Source organism: Pseudopipra pipra, chromosome W, assembly GCF_036250125.1.
Source record: "Pseudopipra pipra isolate bDixPip1 chromosome W, bDixPip1.hap1, whole genome shotgun sequence".
NCBI lineage: Eukaryota > Metazoa > Chordata > Aves > Passeriformes > Pipridae > Pseudopipra > Pseudopipra pipra.
In genome coordinates this window covers 26,184,722-26,205,127 of record NC_087580.1, presented here as the reverse complement: position 1 = coordinate 26,205,127, position 20,406 = coordinate 26,184,722, and the positions used below count along the sequence as shown (strand labels likewise).

The window sequence follows — 20,406 nt, the reverse complement described above, 5'->3', positions numbered from 1 at the left end:
CAGGGGTTAAGTGAAAGAGAGAGAACTACCCCTTGTCCTTGTGGGGTGAGTTCCCTCAATCTCTGCTTCAGGATTGTTTCTTTTTGCTGGCTTTGATCCAATTGCTTTAATAGAGTTACTTTGATAGATCCACTGTCCTATCTTACACTACACTACTAGGAGTTTTTTACTTTTATACTGTGCAATAGATAATTCTGTTTAAGGTCTTTTGTCTGTTCACTTGTCTGATCAATTGTCTGTTCATTTGTCATAATAAATAATTATTTTATAAAAATATTTCAGATTTGCCATCACTAAAACCTGCAGGACAAAGTGATTGAATCACACCTCTATAATTCCTTCAATCCAAACCAAAATCTGAGCCTGAGATTGGATCCAGCCACAGCCAGGCTCCTCTCTGAGAAGGAATTTAGAAAGCAAGGGGGTCCTTTCTGCCCCTTGTAGCTCAACGAGACGGCTTCTGCCATCAACTTTGTCTAAGCCTTCCACCCCCCCAGCCCCAAGCCGTGACACAGGGGCATGTCTTGTGCATGCAGTGCAAACATGGACTCCTGAGCTGGTCATTTGATGTCCCTCCTTGGAGGGAAGAACAAGCCCAATGGCCTGGGGTGAGAGGCCAGTGCTGGGAGCGGCGCTGGCTGTGCCAGGGCACTGCTGGGTGCCCCCACCCTGAGCACTCCCACCCTTGTGCTGGTCACTGCTGTTTTCCTCTGCAGGGCGTTGTGTTGGGCACATCCTGGAGAGCAAAGTGGAAAGCAGATGGAAGCTTTGAGGCCCTGGCCTGAGGAGATGCCCCTGCAGGATGGCAGTGCTGCTGCAGAGGTCAGCTCTGTGCCAGCAGTGCCCGTGGCTGTCCCTGCCTGCAGTCCCTGGACAGTCCTGCAGCAGGACTGGGACCGACTGCCAGAGCACTGAGGCCTCCAACAACACAGGGCTTTGCAGGACAGTGTGGAAGGGAAGGGAGAGGAGGCCACGCAGGAGAAGGGCTGCTGCTCCCTGGCAGTGCTGCTCTGCTGGGACTCTTTTCTGGCCCAGCTCTGCACAGAGGCCCCGACCCTGCAGCTGCAGAGAAGTCAGAGAGGAAAGATGTCAGGCAAACAAGCCAATGCAGAGTTCTTTATTTGGTTTAAGCACACAGTGAGTACAATTCCCAATTTGTACAGCCTGTGGGCTAGGCTAGAAAGGCAAACACTGAATTGAAAATGGTGTTTATATATAAAATGACATTTATATATATCCTTATAGATATAATTATAGATATACAGATTTTTTGATGTGAACAAATTCTCACAAAAATAACACTCCTATCAGAAGTAAAAAATAGAGAAGGTATGGTGGGCCGTTAATGAAGTCCATAACAGGATTTGCCTTTAATGAGGTCCATAACATGCAGAAGAAGGAGAGTTTATTGATTCTGAAAAACAGCCAGTTATCAGTTTCCTCAGGGCATCCTTGAGCTCCTGGTTCCTCAGGCTGTAGATGAAGGGGTTCAATGCTGGAGGAACCACTGAGTACAGAACTGACAGGGTCAGATCCAGGGATGGGGAGGAGATGGAGGGGGGCTTCAGGTAGGCAATGAATGCAGTGCTGACAAAAAGGGAGACCACGGCCAGATGAGGGAGGCACATGGAAAAGGCTTTGTGCTGTCCCTGCTGAGAGGGGATCCTCAGCACAGCCCTGAAGATCTGCACATAGGAGAAAACAATGAAAACGAAACAACCAAACATTAAACAGGCAATAACCACAGTGAGCCCAATTTCCCTGAGGTAGCCTGAGTGTGAGCAGGAGAGCTTGAGGATGTGTGGGATTTCACAGAAGAACTGGCCCAGGGTATTGCCCTGGCACAGGGGCAGGGAAAATGTACTGGCTGTGTGCAGCAGAGCATTGAGAAACCCAGCGGCCCAGGCAGCTGCTGCCATGTGGGCACAAGCTCTGCTGCCCAGGAGGGTCCCGTAGTGCAGGGGTTTGCAGATGGCAACGTAGCGGTCGTAGCACATGGTGGTGGGGAGGAAATACTCTGCTCCAAGAAAGAAGACAAGCAGAAAGGCCTGTGCAGCACATCCCTTGTAGGAGATGGTTGTGGTGTCCCAGAGGGAATTGTGCATGGCTTTGGGGACAGTGGTGCAGATGCAGCTCAGGTCTGTGAGGGAGAGGTTGAGCAGGAAGAAGCCCATGGGGGTGTGCAGGTGGTGGTCACAGGCTACGGCGCTGAGGATGAGGCCGTTGGCCAGGAGGGCAGCCAGGGAGATGGCCAGGAAGAGCCAGAAGTGCAGGAGCTGCAGCTCCCGCCTGTCTGCAAATGCCAGGAGGAGGAACTGGGTGAGGGAGGTACTGTTGGACATTTGCTGCTTCTTAGCACAGGGTCTGTTCAAAAAAGGAAAGGACAGGGAACAGTTAAGACAGCCCTCTGTGAAAGAGCAACTCCATTGCTACAAGAAATCAATGTGTCAAATGTCACCAAATGCACTGCCAAGCAGTCAGTTTTGCTCTGCTCTAAGGGGGAAATGGAATTTTTTGGTAGAGCTCTCACACACACAAGGAATGTCAGATGTAAGAGACCTTGAATACAAAAGTTCCATCTCTACTGTAATGAATCAGAAGAGCTGGGGCTGCAGAGCAGAAACTTAGTCTGAGCTTAGAATAATTGTACCTGCGTTTTCTATTTCTACCATCACACCTGGGAAAGTTCTTTTCCACTGCAGGAATCTTCATTTCTATGGCCCAGCACACAGTGCCCAGCAGAGCTGCAGGGAAGGGCCCCCAGAGCTGCCTGAATGCCCCCTCCCCAAGGCCTTTGGGAGCTCTTGCCCCCCACTCCCTGCCCAGGGCTCTGCTGCCTGGAGCTGTCCCTGCCAGCAGCTGCTTCCCTGGGCCCAGGGCTGAGAAAGTGACACTGATGGGTCTATAAGGCAGTTTCAATGTCTGACACTCTCAGGTTCAATCCCCTCTAATCTAACAGAGTTCATGTTTCAGTGTCTCCTCCTGTGCTCAGAGATAGATTTCTCTGTCACAGTCAGCACCCAGACAACCCAGAGTATAACTCTGAAAGAACTGGTTCATTCTCTTTAAGGTACCTCCTGTCTGTCTGTGCCTTTTGCAAATACCTTCTGGGAAATTTCCTGCTTTGATCTGGAGCTGTGACCAGCCCTCATCCCTGCAGCACACTGTGGAGATCAGAAGGACTCTGCCCTGCTTTGCCCTCCCAGGAATTGTTCCTTCCCCACAGCCCTTCTCCCCCAGCCCCGTGGCAGCTCCTTGGCCAGGCTGAGAGCTGACCCTGGCAGGCAGCAGAGTCCCTGCCCCAGCACACAGAGCCCTGGGGGCAGGACCCTGCTCTGCACCACAGCCCTGGGCACCCCTGGCTGCACCCCCACCTTCCCACCCCACAGCCAGCCCTGGCACAGGGAACCTTCTGGCCCTGGGCCTCTGAGGGGGCAGCAGCAAGTCCTGCTCTGCAGCAGCTTCTCCTGCTGCACCCCAGCAAATGCAGCAGAGCCATCCTGACAGCTCCTGCCACTGCTGCCATTTGGCAGCTGGGAGAGGCACTTGCAGGAACTCCCCTGCACTGCTCTGCAGCCAGAGCCTGACCATGGCAAAGGGCTGGCAAGGTTCCTCCCCTGAGCAGCTCTGCCCTGTCCTCCCACCCCAGGATCCCTTGAACCTCCTGCTCCCTTCTCCTCTCTGCCCTTGCTGCCTGCAGCTCCTGCCCTGCTCTGCCATATGGCCACTTCCCCTGCACTGCAGCAACTGGGAGAGTCCTGCTGAAAGATCCTAGAAGCTGTGGGATGTGCCAGCTTTAGGAGATGCCTCCAGGAAGGGAAGTTGAACTTTCCTACAACCAGAGAAATCTTCATTCAAATCCTGGGAAGGTTTCTCCTGTAGTGAGAGCTCAGTCACCTCCCAGCCCAGGCTGCCTCTCATCTCTCTGCCTTCTCTCCTGTGCCCTGGGTGCTGCAGGCAGTGCCCTCAGCCCTGCTGGGCTGTGCAGAGGAGCTGCTCACCAGCAGAGCTGTCTCTTTGAAGCTCTTCTTGCTTGCCAGGAGCTCCCTGTGTGCCAGTAGCCTGGCCCAGCTCAGCAGCACAGCAACAGCCTCAGGCAGCCCTTGCTCTGCCCCTCTGGGCTCCCTCCAGCTGTCCCTGGGGCTCCAGGGAAACCTGCTGGCACACAACTGAAGGAAATAATGATGTGCCTTCTCTCACTTGGGCACAGACACTTCTTTTAGCAGGGTCATTTCTCCAAACACACACAGAGTTCAAGAGTCCCCTTTTCATGTCCCATCATTAGACAGGAAACCCAGACAGTGCCCAGGAGGGATCTCCTTCACCTGCACTGAGGGAAGGGACTCAGCTGAGTCAACAGAAGTGTCTCATTGTGGCTCTACAGACCTGGGGCCAGAAGGACACTGAGCTCCCCCCACAACCCCCATGGGCTGGGATTCCTCCTGCCCCACTTCAGTGGGCCCAAAACAGGCCCCTGCAGGTGACTCCTTGTCCCAGCTCCCATGGGAATGAAGGAAGACCAAAGCCAGGCGTGACCTGCTGGGACACAAACCCCTGGTTCCTTCTGAGGGGCCAGAGGTGACCGAGATTCCTGCTGGGAACTGCAGGCTCCAATGCAGCAGTTCCTAGGGACAGGGCAGCAGCTGTGGGATCTTCTTGGAGGCTGCTGGGACATTGCTTTGGCCAACTTCAGTGGCAGAAGGGGCCCACATGTAGGACAGGGGAACCTGTCACTGTTCCTTCTGTCCAGGGCAGCCCCTAGAGGTGTTCAGATGACCAAATGCAGTCAGGTGGCACAGGGAGAGAGGTCTCTCTTCTGTTCTTTAGCAGGGTATTTTCTATATGTCCTTGGAGTACAGTGGCAGTTGTCTCCTGGACATCCCTTCACTGCTGAACCTAATTGAGGGCAGCTGAGCCTGGACTGAGTAGCCAAAGAGGGACCTGTAGTGCCAGGGGAGGTGCCAGGGCTCTGCAGCACAAGTGCAGCAGCTGCCATGGACAGCACAGGGCCTGTGCAGGAACCCCATCCCCATTCCCAGCAGTTGTGGGACAGGCACCACCCAGGGCTTCTCAGACACATTGGGGGCCTTTGGGGCAGGGAGTGAATCCCAGCCCTGCAGGGACACAAAGGCTGTCCCTTCTCTGCCCAGCCAAGGCCGGGCCAGGCACGAGTCCAAAGCACATCAGCCCAGGCTGTCCACACTTGTTTCCTCACTCTGCTGGCTCTTCTCTCCCCCAGCATTTCAGCAGCATGTGCTGATCTCCTCAGGGATCAGGCCTGGGATTTTCCCCCTGGGCCTGAGTCCCAGCACGTCCACCCCCAAGTCCATTGTCAGCAAAGCCTCTGCACAGCCCAGCTCTCGGGGCTTTCAGAGCAGCTTTCCCCACTGCAAGTCTGTTCTTACCCCTGGTGCCCCCACTGAGGGGCTGCAGCCAGACAGGCCCCAATGCCCTGCGTGTGGGGCACAGGCAGGAGGAGCTGCAGCCCCAAGTCTCTCTTCATTCCACTTGCAGGCAATAACAGCCCAGGCCTGCTGAGACAGTTCCCAGGTTGCAGGGCTGTGATGGGTTGACAGAGAAGGCCAAGGAGACACAGGAGAGAAAGAGCAGGAGAGAGGTGTCCTCAGCAGGAAGGAGCTTCTTGGACCTGTGGAGCTGCTCTAGGGGATGAACAAACTGGGTGAACTTTTGTGGGTGAGGGTGAGAAGAGAGAGTGGTTTGGGTGACCTTGTGGAGTGAGACAAAGAGCCCATTCAAGTTGTCTTTGATAACCCTGGAATTCACTGGAAAGGCAGCACGACAGGATGCAAAGAGTCCCAGAGGTTTCTGCAGAGTCTTGGTGAAGACAGCCCTTGGGACACAGCCCTTTAGAGCACAGCTGCCAGGTTGGTGGAAGACAGGGAGGCTCATCTGCATCTGCTTCTGTCCAAGAGGAATCAAGAGGTTACCATAGTAACTGCCCATAGCAATGGAAATGTCTGATGGTTGCCATGGTAACTGACTGTAGCAATGGGAACGTATGGTGTTTTCTGTGGGAACTAACCGTAGCAACGAGAATGTATGTTAGTTGCCATGGTAACTGACCATAGCAATGCTAATGTATGATGGTTGCCATGGTAACCTGCTGTAGCAATGGGAATGTATGGTGGTTCTTATAGTAACTGACCTTGGGAATGGGAATGTATGCTGGTTGCCATAGTAACTGACCGCAGCAGTGGGAACTATGATGGTTGCCATGGTAACTGACCATAGGAATGGGAATGAATGATGGTTGCCATGGTAACCGACTGTAGCAATGGGAATTTATGATGTTGCCATGGTAACTGGCAGTAGGAACGGGAATGTATGATGGTTGCCATGGTAACTGACCATAGAAACTGGAATTCAGATGGTTGCCATGCTAACTGATTGTAGCAACGCTGCTGTATGATGGTTGCCATGGTAACTGATTGTAGCATTGGGCCTTATGATGGTTGCCATGGTAACCGACCACAGCAATGGGGATGTGTGATGGTTGCCACAATAACTGACCATAACAGTGGGAATGTATGGTGGTTTCCGTGGTAACTGACCGTAGCAACAGGAATGTTTGATGATTGCCTTGGTAACTGACCATAGCAATGGGACTTTACAATGATTGCCTTGGTAACTGACTGTAGGAATGGGAATGTATGATGGTTTCCATGGTAACCGACCATAGCAATTTGATTGTATGCTGGTTGCCATAGTGACCAACCGTAGCAACGTGACTGTATGATGGTTGCCATGGGAAATGACAGTAGCAGTGGGACTGTATGATAGGTGCCAGGGTAACTGACCATAGAAATGGCAATGTATGATGTTTGCTATGGTAACTGACTGTAGGAATGGGAATGTATGATGGTTGCCATGGTAACTGACCATAGCAACAAGAATGTATGATGGTTACCATGGTAACCAAGCATAGCAATAGGAATGTGTGATGGTTGCCATGGTACCTGTGTGTAGCAATGGGAATGTATGATATTTGCCATGGTAACTGACTGTAGGAATGGGAATGTGTGACGGTTGCCATGGTAATCGATTGTACCAGTGTGAAGTATGATGGTTGCTGTAGTAACTGACCATAGAAACGGGAATGTATGATAGTTGCCACGGTAACTGACTGTACCAATGGCAATGTATGATGGTTGCCGTGGTAACTGACCATGGCAATGAGACTGTATGCTGGTTCCCATGGTAACCAACCATAGCAGTGGGAATGTATGATCGTTGCCACGGTAGCTGATTGTAGGAATGGGAATGTTTGATGGTTGCCATGGTAACTGACCTTAGCAATGGGAATGTATGGTAGTTGCTGTGGTAACTGACCGTGGCAATGAGAATATATGCTTTTTGCCATGGTAACTGACCATAGCAGTGGGAAGTATGTTGTTTGCCACAGTAAATGACTGTAGCAATTATGGTTGCCATGGTAACCTACCATAGTAATGACAATGTATTATGGCAGCCATGGTAACTGACTGTGGCAATGGGAATGTATTCTATTTGCCATGGTAACTGACCATAGCAATGGGAATGCATACTGGTTGTCATGGCAACTGTGATTTACTTAGGCTTTGAGCACGATATTTTCATCTGCAAAAACATTAATGAGTGCCCAGAGATCTCCCAAGATGGGCTTTAAAGGTCTCAAGCACATGAGCACTAGAGAGGGGCTAAGGAGCTGTGGCCTCAATGGTGTGGAGACTGAGGACAGCACAAGATAGCCCTGAGAGGGCTTGAAGGGAGGATTTAGAGATGGTGGATCCTTTTGTCAGAGCAGAAAAGAGCATGAGACAGAAAGAATTAATGCCAAGTACAGCTGGGGAGGTCCTGAGTGGACATGAGGAAAAAGGAATTTCACTCCATGGAAAACACTGGGCTGCAACACGTCACCCAGGAAAGGAGTCTGGATGAGCCCAAGGCTTTGTGTGTGCAGGAAGAGCCAGGGAGGACGCAGAGATGTCAGTGCAGGAAGGTGCCTGCCAGGTGGGGCAGCCGGGGGGATGACGACAGCCTGCAGGGAAAGGGGCAGGGCATGGACACCGTAGGACAGCCTGGGCTGGAGAGGAGACAGGGAGGGGGAGAAGCTGAAAGGCCCTGACAGAGCCACCTTCTGCAGGCCTTTGGCCAGGGCTGCTGTCTGTGCCCCTGATGCCAGGAGGAGGGGAGTGGCCCTTGCAGCCCTGGGGCCTCATGGCCTCCTTGTCCCTGCTCAGCAGCCTGGCAGGTGCCACCCCATGGTCCTGCCCTTGGCATTGCACATCCCACATCCCAGTGCCCCAGGAAGAGCCCTGAGGAATGAGGCAGGGACAGGATCTGCCTTCCCAGGAGCTGCGGGTCAGGGCTTGGTCCTTTGGATTAAGAAAACAAGTCAAGGTTACTCCAGCATCAGAGCCACCTTTCCCTTGCTTGTCCATCCTTGTCATCACTGTCTGCAGTTTTCTGCTCTAACTGGAATCTGGGGACACTTTCTCAGTTGTGTCCATCAGTGAGACTCATTAGCACTACAAGAAACTTTAGTGTTTCAATCTCATTTTGACTTGTTGAGAAGTTGTTTGAACTTCCTCTCAGGGACTGAGTCTCATGTAAACAACGACAAACCCCCTAGAGGGTCATTAAATGTCTGGGGCTGTTGCTGTGCTGCTGAGCTGGGCAGGGCTCCTGGCACACAGGGAGCTCCTGGCAAGCAAGAAGAGCTTCAAAGAGACAGCTCTGCTGGGGAGCAGCTCCTCTGCACAGCCCAGCAGGGCTGAGGGCACTGCCAGGGCAGCTCAGGGACACCAGCAGGGCACACACAGAGCTTCAAGGGGCTCAGCACTGGCAGGATGGCTGAGATCTGCCTGCAGGAGGAATCTTGGCAGGGCTGCACATGGTGAGTCTGTGGCTGCAGGGCAGTGCAGGGGCAGCTCCTGGAGGCATCTCCTAAAGCTGTCCCAGCCCCAGCTGATGGGATGGGTGAGCAGAGGCTGTTTTGGGGCAGTTTGGAAGAGCTGTGAAGCCGGGGGTGCAGCCAGGGGTGCCCAGGGCTGTGGGGCAGAGCAGGGTCCTGCAGCCCAGGGCGCTGTGCTGGGCAGGGACTCTGCTGCCTGCCAGGGGCAGCTCTCAGCTGACCCAGGGAACTGCTGCCAGGGCTGGGGCAGAAGGGCTGTGGGCAAGGAGCAAACCTGGCAGGGGAGGGAGGATCTTTTCCATGTATCGCTGCAGAAAAGACAGGGGCTACAGGAAAGGAATTAGTCCTGAGGTGTGTTTCCTGATCAGGCACTGTAGCACAGACATTGTTCTCTCCATTCAGGAAGCTGCACTGAAATTCAAACTTTTACTCTCAGAGGTGAATATTTCAGGCAGGATCAGAAATGAGCACAGGATCCTGGGCAGTGCTGAGCCTTCCCTTGGGGGTGGGCACTCTCCTGTCCCAGCCCTTGGCTTCTCTGTGGGAGGGCTCCTGTCCTGCTCTGTCCAGCACAGCTGCACCTCTGGGCTGGCATAGGGGACACTTCACAGAGCTGCCCTTTCAAGCAGCGCTGTCCTGCTCTCAGCACAGATCTTGGTGGGGTTTTTAAAGATGAATCTGTGTGTGAAGTCCTCTTCAAGGCAGCCCAAGGGAAAGTGCAGGGCAGATGAGAAACAGACTGAGAGGCACTGCAGCTCTCCTGGCTCTGCAATAAGCAACGGAGATCTCAGCCCTTCTGCCTGTCCTGTCTCAAGAATCTTCAGATTTGTCATCAGAAAAATTTGCCCCTAAAAAAACACCCCCAGGTGTTATCATTGCAACCAAAAAACCCAGTGAAAATTATTTTAAGGTTACTCTGTGCCTCTCTTCTGCAGCCCAAATTACTCCAAGACAACAGCACAGGATTTTAACTTTTCCATCAAAGCTGGATTCCATGTGACATCCCCTGTGACCATGGGAGCTGTCACAAACCAGTTCCGTGTCTGCGCTGCAGCAGAGCAAAGCTGAGTCCTTGGCAGCACATGGGCAGAGCTCCTGCTCCTCACAGCACCCTCAGAGAGCACAAACCAGAGAAAAGAAATGCCTTGACTTGGAGGGGACTTCCCTGAAAACTGCACTGGCTTTGCCAAGAGGGGGCTGTCTTAATTCTTCCCTGTGCTTTCCTTTTCTGAACAGACCCTGTCCTAAGGAACAGCAAATGTCCAACAGCAGCTCCATCTCCCAGTTCCTCCTCCTGGCATTCGCAGACAGGAGGGGAGCTGCAGCTCCTGCACTTCTGGCTCTTCCTGGCCATCTCCCTGGCTGCCCTCCTGGCCAACGGCCTCATCCTCAGCGCCGTAGCCTGTGACCACCACCTGCACACCCCCATGGGCTTCTTCCTGCTCAACCTCTCCCTCACAGACCTGGGCTGCATCTGCACCACTGTCCCCAAAGCCATGCACAATTCCCTCTGGGACACCGGAACCATCTCCTACATGGGATGTGCTTCACAGCTCTTTTTCTTTCTGTTCTTCATCACAGCAGAGTATTTCCTCCTCACCATCATGTGCTACGACCGCTACGTTGCCATCTGCAAACCCCTGCACTATGGGACCCTCCTGGGCAGCAGAGCTTGTGCCCACATGGCAGCAGCTGCCTGGGCCACTGGGTTTCTCAATTCTCTGCTGCACACAACCAGTACATTTTTGCTGCCCCTGTGCCACGGCAATGCCCTGGGCCAGTTCTTCTGTGAAATCCCTGCCATCCTCAAGCTCTCCTGCTCACACTCAGGCTACCTCAGGGAAATTGGGCTTCTTTTGGTTGGTGTCTGTTTAGCGTTTGGTTGTTTTGTTTTCATTGTTTTCTCCTATGTGCAGATCTTCAGGGCTGTGCTGAGGATCCCCTCTCAGCAGGGACGGCACAAAGCCTTTTCCACGTCCCTCCCTCACCTGGCCGTGGTCTCCCTGTTTGTCAGCACTGGCCCATTTGCCTACCTGAAGCCCCCCTCCATCTCCTCCCAATCCCTGGACCTGGTGGTTTCAGTTCTGTACTCGGTGGTGCCTCCAGCACTGAACCCCTTCATCTACAGCCTCAGGAATCAGGAGCTCAAAAATGCCCTGAGAAAAATGATGGCTGGATTCTTTTCAGGAGCAATAAAGTGCCTGTTTTTTGCTGTGTAGCATTCAGAATGGGACTCCTTAATGACCCAGCTTTCCTGCTCAGGTTGCTCGTGGAGGTCATCGGGTGCTTCTTGCAATAATTTTCTGTGCAATTAAATATTATTATACATCTGCCTTCTAATTTAGTGTCTACCCATTGAATTTGACCCAGAGATGTAAAAATGATGAATTGTGCTCTCTGAATATTTAAACAAAATAAAGGACCCTGCAGTGCCTTCTTTGTCCAAGACCCTTCTTCTCAGATGTTCCTAAAGGACAACACACTGCAGGACAGGGTGTATTTGCAAATGGGAAGGGGACAATAATCCCAACCCAGCAGCACTGCCAGGGAGCAGCAGGGCTTGGTCTTTGCAGAGCTGATCTCTTGCCACTTCCACACTGTCCTCCTGAGCCCCTTTCTCGCTGTAAGGCCTGAGTGCTCTCTGAGCACAGTCCTGTGGGCTGGAAGCCCTTGGAGCACAGGCAGGGACAGGCCCTGGGAACTTGTGAAGCAGAGCTGGGCTCCCTTCCAGCATCTCCAGGATGCTGTGGGATCTTCTGAGGCCACTGCATGGACTGGCTCACTTCTTCTGTGTCCTTGCTCCAGGGCTGCAACTCTCCTGCAGTGTCCACATGACACTCCTGCTCTCTGCTTTCCAGGTTTTCATTTTCAGATCCAGTCTTCCCCTCCTGTTCACAGGGACATCCTGGGAGTGCTTCAGAGCTGCCATCCTGGGGCAGCTCCTGCCCAGCGTGGGCAGGCACAAGGTCTCTCCACCTGCTCCTCTCCCCTCCCCAGTGCCACTGTTTTCTGCAGCCTCCTCCTCCTTGCCCAGCACAGCCCTCCTGGCACAGTTGGACACAGCCCTTGTTCTACCCCCTCCTCAGGCACCTGCCCAACCCCCTCAGTTCCAGTCTGATGGCCAGAAACCTTCAGGGCAGGGAGGCACTGGGGAAAATACTGAGGAAACCTTTCAGCTGCACTCAAATCCAATTGGAGGGTTGGCCTCGAGGAAGAACTCAATTCTAATACTCCAGAACCACCAGGACAACCTGTGTTGTGTCCTGGGCACTCCTCTGGCAGTGTGTGATGCTGCAAAGATTTTGGTGTCAGGGATATTGAGAAGGATGGGCAGTGTCACTGGGAGACCTCTCCCAAACCCTTGGAAAGGCCAGAGCCATCCCAGAGCTTCCTGGGGCCTTGGCAAAGGCAGACATGGAAGCAGTCTGCAAACAGGGCAGCAAAAAGGGTTGGCAGAGTTCCAGACTGCTCAGGCTCAGCAGGGAAGGGGATAGGGCAAGTCCTCCTGCAGCCATTCCCAGGCATGGGAAGGACAAGGCAGGGATTGCAGAACCCCTCTGGGAGGCAAAAGAAGGGGATGTTTTGTGCCCAGACTTTATCAAGGCCTTTGACATGGTGTCCTGACCTTATGGCCAGACTGGTGAGAGCTGGACTGAAGAAGTGGAAGATATGGATGGGAAGTTGGCTGAATGCAGAGTGTCAGATAAAGTCCATGGTACAAAATCCTCTTGGCAGCAACTTCCTGATGAAATCCCTCTCAGTGATCAGCCCTTGAACACCAATGCAGAAGAGCTCTCTATATAATGGGACAAAAAGTATTTTCTAGTCATTTGTGAATTATGCCAAATTTCAGGGAACCCTTGAGCAACCTGTCCTGGTTTAAAGACACATATTGGTGCTGGAACTCCAATAAAAAGAACTCACTCTCCTTTTATTCCCCACCAGTACAGAGAGACAAAATACAAGGAGGTACAAGTGAAAAAAATAACAGTTGACTGACAAGAAATATAGCAGCAAAACCAGCAATACCAACAGAAGAGTTCAAAGCAACAGCAGAGAGAGAAATTGCTTCCTCTCTCCCCCCCTGCCCCAACTCCCTTTTGTAAACAGATAAAAACAGGGATCCACATGTGTCTCCCTTCCCCCTTTTTCTCCTGAATGAACAAAGAACAAAAAACAAACCAGAGAAGAGAGGGGGCAAAGCAAAATGTGGGAAACTCTCTGGTCTGAGATCAGTTGTGCTGCCCAAGAACACGCTGACTCCAGAGGTGTCCAAGCGGGGCAGAGCCGGCGACTCCGGTCCGTGCGGCGGCGGCGGGGAGGCAGCGGCTCTGCTTGATTCCATGGAGTTCTGGGGAGGCACAGTGGCCCCTTGGTTTCAGGAGGTTCTGAGATGTTTCAGGGTTCCTTTTGTTCCAAAGACACCCCACACGTCATAATGGTCCCTTGGTTCCATGGGATTCCACAGTGTCCCTGCATTCCTTTGGTTCCATGAGGCCCTGCAGTGTCACGGTGCCACTTGATTCCGTGACATTACAAAGAATCAGAATGGTCCCTTGATTTAAGGACAACTGCACATGGGGCTGCCTTGGGGGGAGTGTGGGCACCCAGACAAGGGAGTTGTCACCCCCCTGGACTCAGCCCTGGGGTCACCACATCTGGACTGGTCTGTCTGTCTGTGAGGTTCCCAATTCTGGAGGAATGAGGAAGAACTGGAGAGGGTCTAGAGCAGATCTGACAGGATGGAGCTTTTCTCCATATTGGAAATAGAATGAAATCTCCACAAAGGGTAGCATTGAAGGTTCAGACTGAAGGTGAAGAAAAAGAAATATCACTCAGTGGTGACCCTTGTGCTGCAAGAGGTCACCCAGAGGGAGTCAGGATCAGCCCATGGCTTTGTGTTCCAGGGAACAGCCAGAGCTGGTGCAGAGACATCAGGGAGGGTCTAGAAATGCTGCTGGGAGGGGGTGGGAAAGCAGGAGGGGTGTGTGCAGCCTGCAAGGCCAGAGCAGCAGCAGGGCCAGGGCAGGACAGCCTGCAGGAGAGATGGCCAAGGGCTCTGGCAGGGCTGCAAGGCCCAAAGGCACCCAGGCCTTTGTCCCCTTGCCTCTGGCAGCTGCCTCTGCCACTCAGGCCACCACAAGACACTTGCCTGGCAGGTTCTGCCCTTGGTTTCTGCCTCGCCCCTCCCTCAGGAGCCTGGCAGGGGTTGCCCAGTTTTGGGCCTTTGTTGTTCCTCCCCCTCCCATCCCAGTGCCCCCCAAACAGCCCTGAGCCAGCCGGGAGGGACAGGATCTGCTGGGCCAGGGCCTGGGGCTCAGGCCTTGGCCTTTGTGCTCCACAAAACCAAGGCAGGCTTTGCTCAGCATTGCAGGGGCCTGCCCAGAGCCTTTGTCTGCCTGCACTCCTGGCCTCCAAGGAGCTGCTCCAAGGAGTCCCTGGGGAGGCTTTGGCAGTGCCTGCCCTCAGTGGGGCCCAGCAATGCTTCAAGGCACTTGGACTTTGGCTTCTGACTTCTTCAGCAGCTTCTTCAATCTTCTCTCAGTACCTCAGGATCATGGATGCAGCTGTAAACACACCGTGGGGCTCATTAAAATGCAAAAATCCCTCAGGATCTCTTTGTCTTCCTTTAATTGTCTTCAAGGCAATTTCAAAACAAGTCTTCCAAGTTTGTACTTTTTTTGTTTTAATTCAATTATGGATATTTTTTAGTTCAGACAAGAGGTGATAGAGGTGTTCTCCAAGTGATCTTGATGCTGAGTGTCTCCTCAGGAGATCCACACTGACCCTGGATGATCAACCTTGCTCCTCACCCCCCAACCTCACCAGTTCTGACATGGCCCATCTTGGACTGACAGCTGATGCAACTCCAAACAACTGTGGGACCCATTAAAACATTGAAAAACAAATTATTTTTCTTTCTTTAATTGTCTTCAAGACATTAACAACTAATTAGAGTTGTTTTGTAGTTTAGCTAAGGAGGAAGATTTTAAAGTGGAAGTCACGAAAAATGTATTTTTTGATGAAAGGGAATGATTTACACAGAACCTTGGGATGTAAGAGGGTCAGGACGCAAAGGATTTGGATTCAAGGACAAGGGGTCGAAAGACATTAGTAGCACTTAATCATTGACCAATTGAACAATTATCAAGTGATTCAATAGCATTTGGTGCAATTTTACAGTGACTGAAGTATAGATTCAAAACTACAACATTCCCACCACAGTCAATTCACACCCAGGCAGAGATGTGTGGAAACATCAAGAGCTGGGTGTGGAAAGATCCCTCTCTCCCAAATTCTCCTGTTGTCAGGGAAACACTCCCCCAAATCCCTTTGTGTTTGCCAACAGACAAGGGTCACAGCTGGAGGAGTGTTTGTGGAGGGGGATCAGAATTGTCCTGGGCATCAGCGCCAGTCTTTGGAGTGTTGCAAACTGGAGGGTTCCCGAGCTGGGAGAGGCTGCCAGAGGTGTCCCACTGAGAGGGAGGTGCTGGGGAGCTGCCAGGGTCTCCCTCAGCCCTGCTGGTTGTGGGCTCCCAAGGGAACTGGCTTTAGTTATCTGCTGAATTTCCATCCTGGTGTCAGGAATGACTGGAGTTTCCAAACTATTTGGGAATTGTATCCAAACTCTTCTCTTTGGGTTAGGATTCAGGTAGGGAATATTCCACGGTTTTCAGGGGATGACTGATTATCCTGTGTTCTGGAGCTCTTACACCCATCCCAGTCAGCTGGATGGTTTATTGACAATGTGTCCCGAGGGGCGGCACCTCCGATGCCATAGAAACCCCTGCCCCTGGATTAGGAAACCTTTGGAATTCAGGAGGTGTTCCAGTGGAGCATGAAAATGAACAGCAATTTTCCTAAAGCCCAGACCGCAGCAGAACAAAGCCAGGCCCCCTCAGTGGCAGAGCAAAGGTCCCCCATGCCTGTGTCCCTGTGGCCGCTGAGGCGGCAGCGCAGGCCCGAGGCGGTGCCGGGTCCCGGTGCAGCCGGGGCAGAGCGGCGGCTGCGCGAGCGGCAACCCCGGCGGTGAGTGCGGCAGCCCCGTGGGAGCGGCGGCTCCGGGCACAGACGCCGGCGGCAGCCGCTGTGGCTCCTGGAACCGAGTGGCCATTGGGACACTGCAGGGCCTCCTGGAATCCAGGGGCCGGTGGGACACGGGGGAGCCTCTTGGAGCCAAGGGAACTGTGGGATATTTTGGAACATCGTGGAATCAATGGGCCATTGTGACACTGCAGGGCCTCATGGAACCAAAGGAGCTCTCAGAGTTTTTGGAACCTCATGGAATCAAGGGGCCATTTCTGGCAGGATGCTCTGCTCTCACAATACCTATGAAATGGTCAGAGAATGCAAACAATGCACACTGTGATGAGTTACTGCTGGTGTCAAGGTGCTGTTTTTAATGTTGAATTATGCTAAACTCAAAATGCTTCATGAAACTTCAAACACACATCCTGCTTTCTGAAGCAGGATTTGACAGATAAGCTGCTCCCTGGCCTGCAAATATGTCTGACAGTCAAACTATAAAAGCCCCATCCAAAAGTCATGTGGCAGATTCTTCCACAGCCTTCCTTGAAGTGTGTGGAACTTCTGCCATGAAGCAGGGACAGCTCTTCATGGTCACTGCCCAAGGGTTAAGTGAAAGAGAGAGAACTACCCCCTGTTCTTGTGGGGTGAGTTACCTCAATCTCTGCTTCAGGATTGTTTCTTTTTGCTGGCTTTGATCCAATTGCTTTAATAGAGTTACTTTGATAGACTGCACTGTCCTATCTTACACTATACTACTACGCGGTTTTGGCTTTTATACTGTGTAGTAAATAATTCTGTTTAAGGTCTTTCATCTATTCACTTGTGTGATCAATTGTCTCTTCATTTGTCATAATAAATAAATTAATTTTCTAGAAATATTTCTGATTTGCCACCCCTAAAACCTGCAGGACAAAGTGATTGAATCACACCTCTAGAATTCCTTCAATTGAAATCAAAATCTGAGCCTGAGATTGGATCCAGCCACAGCCAGGCTCCTCTCTGAGAAGGAATTTGGAAAGCAAGGGGGTCCTTTCTGCCCCTCGTAGCTCAACGAGACGGCTTCTGCCATCAGCTTTGTCTAAGCCTTCCACCCCCCCAGCCCCAAGCCGTGACACAGGGGCATGTCTTGTCCATGCAGTGCAAACATGGACTCCTGAGCTGGTCATTTGATGTCCCTCCTTGGAGGGAAGAACAAGTCCAGTGGCCTGGGGTGAGAGGCCAGTGCTGGGAGCGGCGCTGGCTGTGCCAGGGCACTGCTGGGTGCCCCCACCCTGAGCACTCCCACCCTTGTGCTGGTCACTGCTGTTTTCCTCTGCAGGGCGTTGTGTTGGGCACATCCTGGAGAGCAAAGTGGAAAGCAGATGGAAGCTTTGAGGCCCTGGCCTGAGGAGATGCCCCTGCAGGATGGCAGTGCTGCTGCAGAGGTCAGCTCTGTGCCAGCAGTGCCCGTGGCTGTCCCTGCCTGCAGTCCCTGGACAGTCCTGCAGCAGGACTGGCACCGACTGCCAGAGCACTGAGGCCTCCAACAACACAGGGCTCTGCAGGACAGTGTGGAAGGGAAGGGAGAGGAGGCCACGCAGGAGAAGGGCTGCTGCTCCCTGGCAGTGCTGCTCTGCTGGGACTCTTTTCTGGCCCAGCTCTGCACAGAGGCCCCGACCCTGCAGCTGCAGAGAAGTCAGAGAGGAAAGATATCAGGCAAACAAGTCAATGCAGAGTTCTTTATTTGGTTTAAGCACACAGTGAATACAATTCCCAATTTGTACAGCCTGTGGGCCAGGCTAGAAAGGAAAACACTGAATTAAAAATGGTGTTTAAAGATTTTTTGATGTGAACAAATTCTCACAAAAATAACACCCTTCCCAGGAGCAAAAAATAGAGAAGATATGGTGGGCCTGTAATCCATAACAGGATTGGCCTTTAATGAGGTCCATAACATGCAGAAGAAGGAGAGCTTATTGCTTCTGAAACACACCCAGTTATGATTTTCCTCAGGGCATCCTTGAGCTCCTGGTTCCTCAGGCTGTAGATGAAGGGGTTCAGTGTTGGAGACACCACTGAGTACAGAACTGACAGAAGAAGATCCAGGAATGGGGAGGAGATGGAGGGAGGCTTCAGGTAGGCGAAGAATAAGGTGCTGCTAAACAGAGAGACCACGGCCAGGTGAGGGAGACACGTGGAAAAGGCTTTGTGCCGTCCCTGCTGAGAGGGGATCCTCAGCACAGCCCTGAAGATCTGCACATAGGAGAACACAATGAAAGCAAAACACCCAAATATTAAACAGGCACTAACCACAATAAGCCCAAGTTCTCTGAGGTAGCCTGAGTGTGAGCAGGAGAGTTTGAGGATGTGTGGGATTTCACAGAAGAACTGGCCCAGGGCATTGTCCTGGCACAGGGGCAGGGAAAATGTATTGGCTGTGTGCAGCAGAGCAATGAGAAACCCAGCAGCCCAAGCAGCTGCTGCCATGTGGGCACAAGCTCTGCTGCCCAGGAGGGTCCCGTAGTGCAGGGGTTTGCAGATGGCAACGTAGCGGTCGTAGCACATGATGGTGAGGAGGGAAAACTCTGTTTCAAGAAAGAAGACAAGCAGAAAGACCTGTGCAGCACATCCCATGTAGGAGATGGTTGTGGTGTCCCAGAGGGAATTGTGCATGGCTTTGGGGACAGTGGTGCAGATGCAGCCCAGGTCTGTGAGGGAGAGGTTGAGCAGGAAGAAGCCCATGGGGGTGTGCAGGTGGTGGTCGCAGGCTACGGCGCTGAGGATGAGGCCGTTGGCCAGGAGGGCAGCCAGGGAGATGGCCAGGAAGAGCCAGAAGTGCAGGAGCTGCAGCTCCCTCCTGTCTGCGAATGCCAGGAGGAGGAACTGGCTGAGGGAGCTGCTGTTGGACATTTGCTGCCTCAGGGTATAGTTTTCTGTTGAGGTAAAAAAGGCAAAACATCTTGCATGTCTCATAGCAATTCAACATTCAGGGCCTCTTTTCATGAAGATCTCTCTGCATCCCTCTCCTGAGCTCTGAGTTTTGCTGGCTGAAGGGGGCACTGAGAGCAGGGACCCTGGAATGGGCTCCCGAGGAATCCTTCTTGCTGTACAGTGAGAGGCAACTCGGAGCACAGGGTGACCTCCAATTAAATGCACTTGTGATGCATCAAAGTGGTTCCAGAACTGCTGGTCACAGTTTGGCCAAGGGCAGAACAGAGGGAGGGGATTTGGGGGACTTGATTTTGTTCAAATTCCTCTTGCCAAGAGTGAGTTTGGATGGTTGAAATCTCTGACATTTCTCATGTGCTCCAAGGGAAATCTTGTGAGTCCTGAGAGGCAAAGGGATGGTCTCTTAGTGCAGAGACAAGAGCTGGCCTCCTTTCCTGTTCACAGCTGCTCCTGGCTGGCAGCTTGGAGCTGAAGGCGGATGACCCTTAAGAATTCCCTTAAAAAAGTAACAAGGCACTTCTAGGAGCAGGGGAATCCTGGTTCAAAGATCAGCTTGACAGAATCCTTCCCTTTACTCAGGATGCCTGATTACGATCTCATCTTTCTCCTTCCAGACTGCCACACAGAGGGATCATTGCAGCTCCCAAGTGCAGCTGCCCAGGGCATTTCCATGGATTTAGCACTGAGGAGTTTTCTCCATGGGGATCCTGTGCAGCACAGAGATCCTAAGGCAGAGCTGTGCCCTTCTGGAGGGCACCTGCAGCCCTGCAGGACACCCAGGCAAACAGCTGAAGACCCTGAAGGTGCCTGGAGGGCACTTGGGCACTTGGCTCCCACAGACACATCCCCACAGCAGCACCCAAAGGGTTTGTGTCTGGACAGGAATCTGCCCCCCCCAAACACCACACTGGCTCAGAAAATCCACTGGTGAGAACAAGGAAAGCCCAGGCAGCAGGGGATGGCAGTGAAATGCCACAATGGTGCTGCCAAGGGAGGAGGGACACAGAGAGACAGCTGGAAATCAGGGCCTTGTCCTTGCCTGGGCTCTGGCTGCTGCAGGGCAATGCACAGCCCAGCCCCCGTGGACCTGAGGGCACAGGCTCTGCTTAGGCTGGGAAAGGAGCCCAGGCAGGAGCTGCTCAGGGAAGGGGTCTGTGCCACAGGGACAGCAGGGAGGGGCCCCCATCCCCCTGCCCAGCCCTTGTGGCAGCAGCTGCCTCTCCCTGCCTGCCTGTCTCTGGGTGAGGAGCTGTTCCTGCCAGCAGCCCCTGCCTGTGCCCAGCTCAGCTCCCTGCCAGTGCTGCCAGAGCCATCCCCAGCCCAGTGCCCAGGGGCAGCTCTGCCTGGGCAGGGGCTGCAGAGCAGATCCCAGGCAGCCTGCGGTGGCTGGGAAGGGGGAGGTGTTCTGGGGGGATGTGCTTCCTGAGAAGGGGCCCTGGAAATGGAGGAGGTGGAGCTGAAGCTGTGAGGAGCCCTGAGCCTGCAGCTGAAGGGCCCTGCCCAGCCCTGCCCTGCCCTGCCCTGAGGGGTCACTC

At 52.9% G+C, this 20,406-nt stretch overlaps 2 protein-coding genes across 2 annotated transcripts; both read right to left on the bottom strand.

The window, feature by feature from the left end:
• Nucleotides 1–1,370: 1,370 nt before the first annotated feature.
• Nucleotides 1,371–1,997, bottom strand: LOC135404930 (olfactory receptor 14J1-like). Its single transcript, XM_064639661.1, has one exon. The coding sequence runs from the start codon at nucleotides 1,995–1,997 to the stop codon at nucleotides 1,371–1,373; it is 627 nt and encodes a 208-aa protein (XP_064495731.1).
• Nucleotides 1,998–17,860: 15,863 nt separating this feature from the next.
• Nucleotides 17,861–18,832, bottom strand: LOC135406416 (olfactory receptor 14A16-like). Its single transcript, XM_064640811.1, has one exon. It carries the CDS (start codon nucleotides 18,830–18,832, stop codon nucleotides 17,861–17,863), a length of 972 nt encoding a protein of 323 aa, XP_064496881.1.
• Nucleotides 18,833–20,406: the final 1,574 nt, after the last annotated feature.

Coding starts and splice junctions, on each gene's coding strand:
- LOC135404930 (XM_064639661.1), bottom strand. CDS start 1,997: ATGTGCTACGACCGCTACGTTGCCATCTGCAAACCCCTGCACTACGGG.
- LOC135406416 (XM_064640811.1), bottom strand. CDS start 18,832: ATGTCCAACAGCAGCTCCCTCAGCCAGTTCCTCCTCCTGGCATTCGCA.